The following is a 13,566-nucleotide window of genomic DNA, read 5'->3' as shown; positions in this document are numbered from 1 at the left end:
TTATTGATACAATGAGGAAGTGGGAAAGGGATGACTCTAGAGTTGGTCACCTGGTGGAGGCTTTGCAGCAGAAGCTAAGTTCCTATTTTAGGTGAAAAGTGAGTTTTACTCATAGAGAGGGCAATGAGGTTGCTCACCAATTAGCTAAGATGGCATTAAATTGTGAGGAAGACATGTATTGGATTGAGGAAGGTCCTGAGTCAATTGTTAATCAAATGTATGTCGTAACAAATACAAGTTGAATATGAATACATTGAGGTTTTTTTCAAAAAAACAAATATATATATACTATATAATCTATCCAAGATATTTACTATAAACCATTATAATCTATAATATTCTATGTACTAGTCTATACATGATATAATATCATCCATTGACTATATGTCTAATACTATATCTAATATTAATCTAGTATGTTGTATATAGGTATATAATATATCATTTACTATATACTACATAGGTGTGTGTGTATATATAACATACTATTATAACATATCACATATAACATACTATTTGATATTTGATATCGGTTACTATATATTACAAATCTAATAATTTATATATCATCATGCGGTGGTCTGTTCAAACTTCAAATGACAGTTCAAATAGATATTCGAACGGTACAATTGTCCATTTGAACTAACAAGACATCCTCAATTTGTATCACGTTGCATGGGTGGGAACATTACCCGCATTAATGGAATGTTCAAAGGAATACATATATATATAACTTTTATATAGTTCAAACAGATAGATCATGATGTCCTAACATCTACATTGATTCAAAGCTATTTTGTTCAAATTTCAAACCATAAATAGAAATTACATTAGAATGTAAATCATTTCCGTTCGAACAAATGTGTCTTGAGCTAAAGCATGCACAAAACAAGCGAGATAAAATAAATTTTTGGTGTTCAAACAATACAGCTTGGTTCAGACTATGCATACTTTAAGTTAGAATGGATATAGGAGTCTAACCTACTTGTTCAAATGTAACAACACCTAGAATAATTAGTTTAAACCAAAAAGATTGAGTTTGAACAGTCTAACCCTGAAATAAAGTGTGCTTAAAATGGTGCACTAAAGCAAACATTTCATGTTTGAATAAAAAAGTTAGTGTTCCAACATATAAATCAGATATCTGGAACTCTCATCCTTGTCTCAAAGTCCATTTTTGTTCTCTTTCTCTGGAGAGAGAGAGAGAGAGAGAGAGGGAGATATAGTGTTTCCACTTTTTTTTCCCTCCAAAAAAAAACCGTCTTGTAACAGAGAGTGGGAGGTGATGCTTTCATTTCTAACTTTCTATGTTTATTGTTCGTTTATTATTTTCATTTATGTGATTTATATGCTTGTAGACTATTTTGTTGTTGTTGTTGGGTTTACTTGAATTGATTTTATGAGAGTGAGAGTGAGATTTGTTAGGGAATGAGATGGATATGTAGGGAGGGAGGGAGGGAGGGAGAGAGAGAGAGTTTAGTTACCTGACTGATAGGTATTTGCGTGAGAGTACTTCATGCATTGTGTATTGTTCGGATGGCTAGTGAGTGTTCGAACGCCCATTCGAATCATCAGGTTAGTATTCGAACAGGTGTTCGAACACTTGGCAGCAAGCATGTCTGAATATTTTCAAGTGTTATTTAGAATACGTTATATAGTTTTGTTAAGATTGATTCCACTGTTTTGATATATTTGGTTTTGTCGGTTTATTGAGTTGGTTGACATTTTCACAACTTGCATTTTGAGATAAGTGCTATGGACATCTAAATATTTTAATTATTTGTAAATATATTGTAAACTATGTATAGTGTTTAATGGATGTTGAGATTTAATGCATTCTGTGGATTTAATAAATGTTGTAGATTGATTGCTTAGGATTATATAAGGTTGGGAGAAAATGCATGTCGTGGATTGATTACTGATTTAATGTATGGTGGGAGTTAATGGATCTTGTTGATATACTCTATAAGTTATGGATTTATTACTTTGTATTTAATATTGCATGTTAGGATTTAATTCATGTTGGGATTAAATAATGGATGTTGGAATCAGCAACCATTTTGGGATTTGTAGTATATAATGATTTTGTATAAACGTCACTTGAGATTTATTATATTACTTGTTAGAAAAATTAAGTGTGTAAAGAAAATGATTTGTAGTATTTATGTTTCCACATAATATTAAAGTTAAAAAGAAAACATTAGCTATAATTAGTCAAGTAATTAAAATACTAGTTATATCTTTCACAAATAGAATAAAATTAAATAAATACAAAAGTGGATGCCATGATTAAAAAATAAATAAAAGTTAATATTTTGGTGATTATAATTAGAATACTAGTTACAATTAATAAAAAAAAATATTAGTTATAATTACTCAAGGAAATATAAATGTTATAAAAATTATAATTAGACTATTGTCAAAATAATATAAGTGTTACTCCATGATAAAAATAAAAGAATAAAAATAATAATAAACATTATCCCCCTAATTTTATCATAATTTAGAATACTAGCTAGCTATAATTAGATAATCAAATAAATACTAGTTATACATGCACTTATACTTAGTCAAGGACTTAACAACTAGTTATAAAAACCATAATTAGGAGAAAATAAAAAGGATACAATTATTAGTCCAAGAAAAAATCAAAAGCAAATGCTATAAAATGTTATTTTAATCATTATAATTATTTTACTTGTTCTAATTAGTTGATAACATCAACATACTAGTTTTAATTACTCAAGTAAACAGAAAACTAGTGATTAAAATTTTACTTAGAATATAATAAATAAATAAAAATATTAGTTGATGATTTAAAAAAACAAAACCATAAAATAAAAGTTTTATATAGGTAAAAGACAAACGAAGTGTGGATGGGGGGCCAAAAGAAACGTAAAAATGAAAAAGGCGCCAAGTGTAATTCTAATTCTACACCTTGCAATTAGAAGATTTGAACTTGCACCTAATCCTATTTTGAGTCATGGAGTTTTCTTTGTTTTCTCAGTTCTTCTACACTCAGTTGGCAAATGTAAACGGGGAGCAGTCAGCTGACGTGGCGTCAGTCCACGTCAGCCGGTAAAAAAAAAAAAAAAAAAGTGAAAAACGAAGTAAAATGTAGAAAAACCATCGAAAGCTTGTTTCCTGCTTCTGGTGTGCGACTGAGAATGAAGAGAAGAACTGAAACTCTCATTTACTTCGCTCGGCTTGTTCAGTCCTTTGTCGTGGGTGCAGATCGTTTCTCGCTGGGTTAGGCATCTGGTTTGGGTGGGTTAAGTTCGGGCCGGTCTGTGTTGGGTGGGCAGAGTTTGGGTCAGATTCGTGGGCCATCACCTCGGGTCAGATTCGTGGGCCAACATTTCAGGTCAACGACGTGGTTGGCATTTCGTGGGTCGGTCTGCATTTCGTGGGTCGGTCTGCATTTTGTGGATCATCTTCTCACTTTACCGTCGGCACCACCACGACCAAGTTCTAGTTCCACCATCAATCTATCTAATTTTGCTTCAATAAATGTTTTATTTGCATGATATAAAATTTGATATATATGTGCTCGGTTTCGTTGCATTTGCATCAACATGGTAAATATAGATGTGACTCTGTTTCGTGGCATTTGCATGAACATGGTAAAGTGAGAATGTAGTTTGTTTGAAAATGTTGTTTACAGTTGTGGTTGGTTTTTGGTCTGGTTTATTTCGTGTAACAAGCCGATGCTAACTAAATATAAAGACTTTGAGAAGAAAAGGAAACAAAAACAAAAGCTCACTTGGGAGTGTTTACAAAGATATGAATAATGTAAACACGTGATATGGTTTTACTGCAAGTTCAATGCTTTATTATATCACTGATGGAATGGCAGTCTTATATTAATTTAGTTGATAAAATGAAGATAACCCAATAGGCTGGAATGGAGGTACATAATATTGTTCTTGAACAAATCCAAATTTTTTTTATTATTATTATGCTGACTGAATTAAAATAAAACCAATTAAGAGCATCTAAAATTAGAAACTTTTAGAATCATATATTGCTGCAAAAAGTTCCTCAGATGCAGGTTATTTGTGTCATCAACTTGATTCCTTATTTCTCATTTTGGTAAATGAGAAAGTGTTTTAGTTGCACTAAATAGAAGAGTTTGGTGCTTTTGGATTGGCATATTATTGGATCTATGTATTGGGAAACCTTTTCCTTGGATTGCCATATCATTGGATCTTTTGCACCAGAAGAGTTTGAATGGAATGATTGTATTTTCAATTTTTCCTTGTAGTTATATGTTTCTCCTTCTCCTTTGTCTTGTTGCCATTTCATTGGAGTGAGAGGACTATGTCTTGGTCAGTTAGATGATTGGAAGATTTTTAACCCTAAATAATATATAGTGCTTAAATGGGACGAGATAAATACACTAATTGCATAATGCTTATGGTTGAGGATTTTAAAATTGGTTTGATAAGTCTACTGAAACAGTTGCAAAAAAATTTGATTATATAATCACCATGCAAATGGACCCGGCATTATGAAGTCCCCTTTCAATGTGGCTCAAAGTTCATATTTACTTTTTTGAGATAGGTTTTTAAGTGAAAATTGTTGGCATTTGTGTTTCACATAAGGGGAAAAAAATGACTAATCTCATGAAAATTGAGAATTTCATGTATTGTTTTTGTTGCTCATATTTTTTTTTCTTTTAAATTGAAAAAGAAAATAAAATCATGGCTTCCAACATTCAGGTTTTAACTCAAAAACAAAGATGTGAAAATTGATTAGTATATGTAATTATTTTATTGCACTTCAACTACTTCACTCTGATTTAAGCTAAAAAATTAACAAACTCCAAATGAACCAAGCAAGCATACTTTATTTGATGAAATCAGATATTCCTATAAACAGAAACCAGATTTTTTTTTCCTTTATTTTTAGCAATTAAAAAAAAGATTTATTATGCTTGCTTCACAACATTTTTGTCAACATGTGTCAATAAAAGTGAACAACTTGTACAGGGCATGGGAAAAGCGGAAGAACACGCATCTATGTATACACCATCTAGCTCAAATCACCCAACCTCAGTACGTTATTTCAAGATTAAAAAAACCTAATGTAACTCAATTATTTAGCATCCTAATTAAGATTGTTTCTTTTATGTTAGGATATCCCTCAAACTGGTCTACCAAACTTTCCAAAGGACATGCATGGTTACTTTCGACCAGTTCCTGCATGGTCACCAGGTTTCCTGCCATATCCAGATGGCAACAACAATCTAAGCAACATTGTGGTGCTTTTTCAACTTCGTTCTTGTGTTTTAGTTCTAAATTAATTATAACTTATATTATTTATATGTTTTTTTTTCTGTTAAGCAAAATGCTGGTTATCCATTTCAATATGGGATGGGACCTCCAAGGCCATTTATCACTACTAGCTCCGCAACGAGCACAAGATTTGGTGAAGAAGATAGACCCGATTATTTGGAAACTGAAGCAGCATGTACTTCCGATAGAGTTGATGAAGAATTTCTGTTGGATAGAGCAGATGATGTTGTAACTCAACCTGTTTCCCCTGGTACACCACATGTAGTGACATTGTCAGATGGTGATAAGATCATTGAGGAGCCAAAGTCAGGGATAGAGTTCAATACGTTTGAAGATCTGTTGAGCTATTATAAGTAGTATGCAAAAAAATGTTGGTTTGGGGTGATGACACAAAGGAGTGAGAGGACTGATGATCAAAGTGTCAGATATGTCACCCTTGGTTGTGCATGGGGAGGGAAGGGCCGGATTAAGAGTAGGGCTGTGCTCCGATTCCGACGGAGTTGGAATCGGAATTTCGACTTCCGACTCCAACTTTTTGTTGGAGTCAAAATCGAGCTCCGATTCTGATTCCGAGAGGAATCGGAGTTCGATTCCATTTGGAATTCCGAATTCTCAATGGAATTCCGACTTCCGAAATCTGAACGAAATTCAGAATTCCGATTACTGTCGGTAGTCGGATTTCCGATCGGGGCCAGAATTCCGACTTCCGACTTTAATTCCGACTTGTAGTGGTTGATACGCTTTATCTTTTTTTAAATTTATTTTATCCTTGTTTCATAAAAACTCTCACTTTATATATAAATTATTCTTGTTTAGTATTTCTCAATTAAACAAATAGGAATTATTTTATTGAATGGAATTTGAATATGTATTAAGTATTTTCTACTCTATTAATATTTATCTTTTTTGTTTTTGTATGTGATAGTGATGCTAGCTTAGTACTTGAAAGGTGAAACTTTAGTTTTTAATAATTTGAGGTATTTTTGTATAGATTTTATTGTTATTTTCAATTTTCTTGAAATATATAAAAGCTTGAACACGTTAAATTGTATAATTAATTAATGAATTAATTAATTTTCCTGATATAATGAGTATTATGGACAATATTTTCAATGCAAAAAGTCAAATATGTTTGAGCACGTTAGACTACATAATTAATTATTATACATAATTCAGAAAGTCCTAAACAATTAATAATAGGAATAACAGCCTATTTCAAAGTTTGATTAAACAGTCCATAAGAATAAACATTTTGATTCAACCAAAATAAAAAACATCCTTTGCACTTTGCAACATCGTACTTGGTCATTTGAAGTACTTGAAATTAAGATAAAAAAGTATTCAATCAATAAATGTAACCAAATATTGATATAGAAAATTGAACACAGTAAAAGTAAAATTTAATTGCCATTAATACCAATAAAGATTAAGTTAATTCTGATATCAACTTATCTTTATCCATACTCTATTATTCATCGGCAACTATACTGAGGTTCACAATTACATATGTGAAATGATAAAAAAATATAAATTAAATAAATTTATGAAATCATAAAAATAATTAAAATAATCAATAATAAAAAAAGAAGTAAAATAAGGTTACCATCTTCAAGCTTATATCTCTCATCATCAATGTCAATGCTATCTAGTCCAAGGGATGTATCACTGATCCAGTTCTGTGTGCAGACGAGAGCCTCCACGGTTGACGGTGACAAAGAACTCTAGAAAGCATCCAAGACTCGACCTCCAGTGCTACACGCTGACTGAGATGCAACCGTCGTAATAGGAATGGCTAGCACATCTCGGGCAATACGGGAAAGGGTTGGATACTTGATGGAATTAGCCTTCCACCAAATGCATATTTCAAATGCAGAACTAGGTGCCTCGACCTCTTCCATAAAATACCGTTCAACCTCTAAAGTACACCCTATAATATTCTTCGATGCAACGAGCTGATGATACTCATTCATGATGTCGTAATTCCTACGGCGTCGAGGCAATGTGTCAGTCGGGCTAAAGTCATCAGAGGGAGGTGTCGGAGTCATGTGTGAGGTACTCGCCGAAGATGAAGGCTGTCTACTATTTTTATAGTGGTTGTACAAGTCATCGAGATCAGCTTTCAGCGCTGTAATAAACGATGTAGCCTTCATTGCCCCGAGGACAGAATTTGCCCAATATTCTATCATGGCTAACTTGATTCGGGGCTCAAGGATCACAGCCACAAAGAGTAATCTATTTATCTTCTCAGTTTGCCTCCAATATTTATTATATTTGGACAACATCCTCTGAGCCATACCAAATAACAGTCCGCTAGGGTCATCACAACCATCTTCCAAGTGGTGGTGTAGTGTCGAGATCTGACTGAACCACAAGTTTGCAATCGTGTATGCAGATCCAGATATTTTCATTGTAATATCATAAAAAATCTGTAAAAATGTGACAAAGAATCCTACACTCGTCCAATCATGTGTGTCCGGCGGACTGAGCCCCTTTCCTGTAGGGTCCAGCAAAGCATACTTAAAACCCCCATCTTCCACCTTCATCCGCTCAAACACTTTTTGGTACCTCTGTACCACATCCAACATCATGTATGTAGAGTTCCATCGAGTGGGAACTTCCAAGCACAGCGTCCGAGAATGTTTTATCCCAAGTTGTTCTTCTATTGCCCTGAATTTTTTCAGCCTTTGCGGGGAAGCCCTCACATACCGCACAATGTTGCAGACTTTTGTAATGGAATCGTCAACCTCTTTTAACCCCTCAGTCACAATCAGGTTGATTATGTGAGCACAACAACGAATATGGATAAACTCATGGTCCCGGATGACATCATCTCTCACTCTCGTATTCCGCTTGAACCATTCAATTGCAGTATCATTAGCACTGGCATTGTCAACTGTAATGCATAAAACCTTCTGAATTCCCCAATCTGTCAAGCACTCATCCATTGCTGCCCCAATTGATGCACCCTTATAATCATTTATTTCTTTGAATCCAATAATCCGTTTTTTTAAAGTCCATGAACTGTCAATGTAGTGTGTTGTAATACACATGTAGGAAACATTCTATATAAACGTCCATGTATCAGTCGTAAATGAGACTCTCTGGCTGGTCGTCACAAACATTTGTCTCATCTCAGCCTTCTCTTTCAAATGCCTTTTCATACAATCTCACATCACTGTATACCATGACGGCAATGGGAATCGTGGCTCAATAAGCTTGATAAACTTTCGAAACCCTCTTTTCTCGACTGTAGTAAAAGGCATCTCATCTTCAATGATCATCTCGGCAAGCGCATCTCTCAACATCTTCTCACTATATTGAGGGATGACCATTTTCTTGGATTGCGTACCATCAATCGCAGTAGAAGTTTCATAACTTAGCGTTGTCTGATCTCGGGCCGCCAATCCTTTCGCTATCTTATACCTCTGGAAACTATTTAGATGTGATATCAAACCAGCAGTACCTTATTTCTTTGAATGACATGCAACTTCTGTGCCACAATGGTTGCAAGCTGCGTGCGGTTCCGAGGGATCACCATCAACTTTTGTGAAATGTTCCCACGTCCACGACCTTTTTTTATTTGATCGTGGGCGTGGTGGTCTGGCCCTCAGGAATGAAGGTGGTGGTACATCCGGCTCATCCCCAATACCCATCTCCTCCTCATCATTAAATGTATCCTCATCTTCTATGTTTACCGGGAGTGGGAATCGACTGCTTGCACATGAAGTTTGTGTTCTAGAAGTGGGTCTGGATCTCGGTGCTGGGGACGGAATTGTGGCATCCTGATCTTGTTCTGGGGTCCCATATGGTTCTTCCTCCATAGCTTGAAATCTGACACATTTAGTTCCAAAAATGTCAAAGTTTATTAAATAAAATCAAGAATCAATATTATAAGAAAGAGTAAAAACAAATTCAATGGTATAGATGAAGATCAATATGCATGGAAATTGCTATTGTATTGAAGCACATGCATGATTTAATTACAAAAAGAGTAAAATTAAAGTAACTTGCTTTTCCAAATATGAATTAAAATGCATTTATAGAAAAGCTATATTAAGTACGAGTACTGCTCTAACATATTAAGCTGCCACCAGCTAGGCAATATTTCAACTTCTTCCTTGGATGATTTACTGGTATAATCGACTTTGTAATACAATACCATTTATTTTTATTCAACTTTTCTCTTTGTAGTTTGTGGAGGGACTTCTTGGCATCCGAGGAGGTTCCCAGGTATATCAAAGCATATACACACTCATATTGATGCATATATGTTTTCATAACCAAATAGATGCAGTGGTTAGTAAGTATATATGTATAGATGCCTTGTATACATGATCTCTGGTTACATTTTCTACCAATATGATGATCTATGAAAACATAGGGCTTTGTTTAGTGATAAAGAAATACGATAATATATATTTTGTTGATTTTTTTTATGGTTGTGCGTGTTTGGGTTTTTTTTTTTGGGTTGGTGGGGGGGTTTTAGGGTCATGACTCATGCTTCAGTATACTAGAATGCAAAATATATTTTTCCAACCAGTGATTACTTGCTTTGACATTTTTGTGATTATGTTCTAATAATCTAGCTAGTGATTATTGCATGTCATCTTATAGACTATGCACTAACAATTTCTGTATCATGGTAGTATCCAAAGGAGCCACCTCATATTAATCTAATTGATTCCAAGGGTCTTGATGAACAAAGGCAAAAGGATTTGGTGACTTGTATACGAGACAAAGCATTTAAACTCTCCTCGTATTTGATGCTTGTAGCACTTTGTGAACACAAAGTGCGCACCCAATTTCGTCTAACTCTGTTTCCTACCCTCATTTTGCTTAGAAGGTGACGAACATATTTTGTTCCTAAATTCTTGATAGCTCACCTGTGCCTCACTTTATTGGGGGGAAATGTTACTTCATTTTTTTCCCTGTCCACATGACTAGTTCTAGGCAGGTTCAAATCTGCCCTCCTTGAAATGTGATTTGTTCTGCCTCAGACACTTGTGACAATATAAAGAGAATGCTCTAATGAATTACTCCAAGTTGTTCTCCATGCACAAAATCCCATATTGCAAAGAATGATGTGAAAGGATATAGAAATCAAAATGTTTGCTAAGCTTATGTGGTCTGTAAAAAAAGACCAGTATTTTACTAACCCACCCAAAATTGAAAAGATTAGAAGAAGGCCGAAATTACAAAGTATAAATCAACTTTTCTTACCAAGGGTCAAAACAGCAAAATTCTGTCAAGGAAATCATTCAGCTGGGAGTGATCGGAAGGGTTATTTGTTTTGTCCCGATCGAATTAACAAAGTTGTTTCAAAGATGACATATTCACATTTCTCAAGATACCTCATTTTAGTCACGTGAGAATGAGACTAGTTGTTTTGTATCCACATTTTCTTAGGTTTGACAAGTGCTACAAGATAGGTTAATTTAAAATTTTGAAACCAAAATTAAAACACCATTTGGCTAGAAATTTGCATTCAAGCAACCCATAAACAACATAGAAGAACATTAAAATACAATATGTCAATAACTCATACAAGTAAAATACAATCGTGTTACTGACTTTCTTTGTGACATTTCCACAAACACATAGGCCGTAGCCTTCAAAGTCCATCCAACTAACACACAATGGTTGAAAAAGACCATCATCCTCCTCAATACATTCACGGCCAACGTAGAAAACAGAACATTCACGGGCAATTTCCAATTATCAAATAAATAATATCAAATCTTTCAAGCAAATACACAAAGGAAAAATTTAAATTTACCGATTGTATTATCTTGGTTGCAATTTGGCACTGCGGCGACGACAACCTCTGTCAATTTACGGTGGACTATGGTCGATGGGGGGCTGTGGCGTCGTCGGTGAGATGAGTCTGAGCTAAGTGCTGAGCAGCTGAGGACAGTGAGTCGTGAGCGTGGCTGCGTGAGGAATCACGGCTAAATGGTCAACTGGTCGAGGACTCGAGTGAGGAACAGACGAAGAATTGCTTATGGCCATTTAGCCATGATTCAAAGTTCAAACGGTGTCGTTCTCTTTAAATGGAACGATGCCGTTCCAATTAACAGGTAGACAAAAACCAGATGCAAAACGGTTTTGCATCTGGATTTTTTTTTTTAAAAAGTCAGAATTGAAATCGGAATTCGGAACCTGTGGTTTACCGATTCCGACTTCCGTTACGGAGTCGGAACTGCTCCGATTCTGACTCCGACTTCTGAACCCTCCGATTCCGTCAGAGTAGAAATCAGAGCAGAAGTCAACCGGAATCGAACACTTCGAAATTTTGCACACCCCTAATTAAGAGTTCCAATTCGGCAAACCCACCTCCGACGGGCAAGACGGACTGTAAGGCCCGGATTAATGCACTAAGAATTGAGGGAAAGATGCGGTTGACAACAATGAATAATTCACATAATCATGTAATCAGCCCACAGAAATCCCGCTTCTTTCGATGTAATAGAGAAGTTAGCGAGACCGTTAAAAGAGTCCTAGACACAAATGACTTAGCTGGCATCCGAATGAACAAAAATTATGGATCTCTTGTAGTTGGCGCAGGTGGCTTTGAGAACCTCCCATTTTTAGAAAAGGATTGTCGCAATTACATCGACAAAACTCGTCATCTGCGACTTGGTGCAGGTGGTGCTGGAGCACTTCGTGATTATTTTATGAGGATGCTGTTCAAGAATAACTACTTTTTTGTGTTTATGGATTTAGACGATGACGGGAGGTTAAAAAATGTATTTTGGGCAGATCCACGTAATCAGGAAGCCTATAAGTATTTTGGTAATGTCGTGACATTCGACACCAAATACCTGACTAATAGGTATGGGGTGCCCTTTGCACCATTTGTTGGTGTAAACCATCACCGGCAGTCGATTCTTTTGGGAGCTGGATTGATTTCCAATGAGGACACGGTGACATTTGCATGGCTGTTCCAAACCTGGTTGCAGTGTATAGATGGAGTAGCTCCAAAGGCTATTATTACTGATCAAGACAAAGCAATGAAAAATGCAATTGCTATTGTCTTTCCAGAAACTCGACATAGATTTTGCCTATGGCATATACTTAAGAAAGTCCTCGAGAAGCTTGGATCATCTGCTAGATACAGACTTGGGATGAAAACTGAGCTGATGAAATGTGTTTACTACACACAAACTATTGAGGAGTTTGAAAATTGTTGGGCTGGGTTTATTAAGACATACGACTTACATGAGAATGCATGGTTGACAAGTTTATACAATGAACGTGAGCATTGGGTACCAGTTTTCCTAAAAGAGTACTTTTGGGCTGGAATGAGTACAACCCCGCGAAACGAGAGTATGAATGCATTTTTTTACGGTTATGTCCATTCAAAGACAAGATTGAAAGAGTTTGTCGACCATTTTGACAATGCATTGAAGAAAAAATTGAAAATGAAAATCAGGCGGAATTCTAGTCATTCAGCGGCACCATTCCCTGCGTATCTAGATCTCCAATTGAAAAGAAATTTCAAGAGTTGTACACCAACTCTAAATTTAAGGAAGTTCAACAGCAAGTAATTGATTTGCTTGATTTGGATATATCTCTACAAACATCTGATGGTGTAATGAGGAGGTACTTGGTAGAAGATGAAGTTCGTATTCAGGAGTTCACAAAACATGTTACATATTCAGTGGATTTTAATGTGGATGACTGCAATGCAAACTGTTCATGTGGGTTATTTCAGATGAGGGGGATACTATGTAGGCATATTTTGGTTGCATTCAAATCTAATGGTATAAAATCATTGCCAAACCAATACATTTTAGACCGATGAAGGAAGGACATCAAGAGGAGATACATGTTAATCCGAAGTAGCTACGATGCATGGGATCAAAGGCCAAATTGTAATAGACACACAATCCTTTTGAATATATGTTATGAGATGATAGATTATGCGGTGGATTCTAATGAGCAATTTGAAGATGCAAAGAAGAGGATAAATGAGATGACTGGAATATATCGTCAGAACCAGCGCCCCTTATCTATGACCCAAACATGTTCGAAGGCGATGAACCTGTTTCTTGTGTATTTTAAACAAAAATTTTCTCATTTCGTCACAATTTCTATAATTATATTTTGTCCTATTTAAAATCTCTTTGCCGAAAAAAGGTTTCAAATATGGTTTTACGACAAGTGATACTGCAATTGGTAGTTCACAACAAGTCAAGAGTCCACTTATTGTCAGAGGGAAAGGAAGACCTCCATCTCTTATAAGAGTATCTAGGATGGAGATAGACAT

At 35.4% G+C, this 13,566-nt stretch overlaps 1 protein-coding gene across 1 annotated transcript; it reads left to right on the top strand.

The window, feature by feature from the left end:
* The first annotated feature begins 11,689 nt into the window (after positions 1-11,689).
* On the top strand, positions 11,690-12,844 carry LOC122316300 (protein FAR1-RELATED SEQUENCE 5-like). The gene has a single exon (XM_043132830.1). The coding sequence runs from the start codon at positions 11,690-11,692 to the stop codon at positions 12,842-12,844; it is 1,155 nt and encodes a 384-aa protein (XP_042988764.1).
* Positions 12,845-13,566: the final 722 nt, after the last annotated feature.

This window comes from Carya illinoinensis, chromosome 7 (assembly GCF_018687715.1).
Source record: "Carya illinoinensis cultivar Pawnee chromosome 7, C.illinoinensisPawnee_v1, whole genome shotgun sequence".
Lineage (NCBI taxonomy): Eukaryota > Viridiplantae > Streptophyta > Magnoliopsida > Fagales > Juglandaceae > Carya > Carya illinoinensis.
This window is presented reverse-complemented; position numbering and strand designations above follow the sequence as displayed.

What these genes read in the sequence shown, in the direction of transcription:
- LOC122316300 (XM_043132830.1), top strand. Translation starts at nt 11,690, where the DNA reads ATGCGGTTGACAACAATGAATAATTCACATAATCATGTAATCAGCCCA.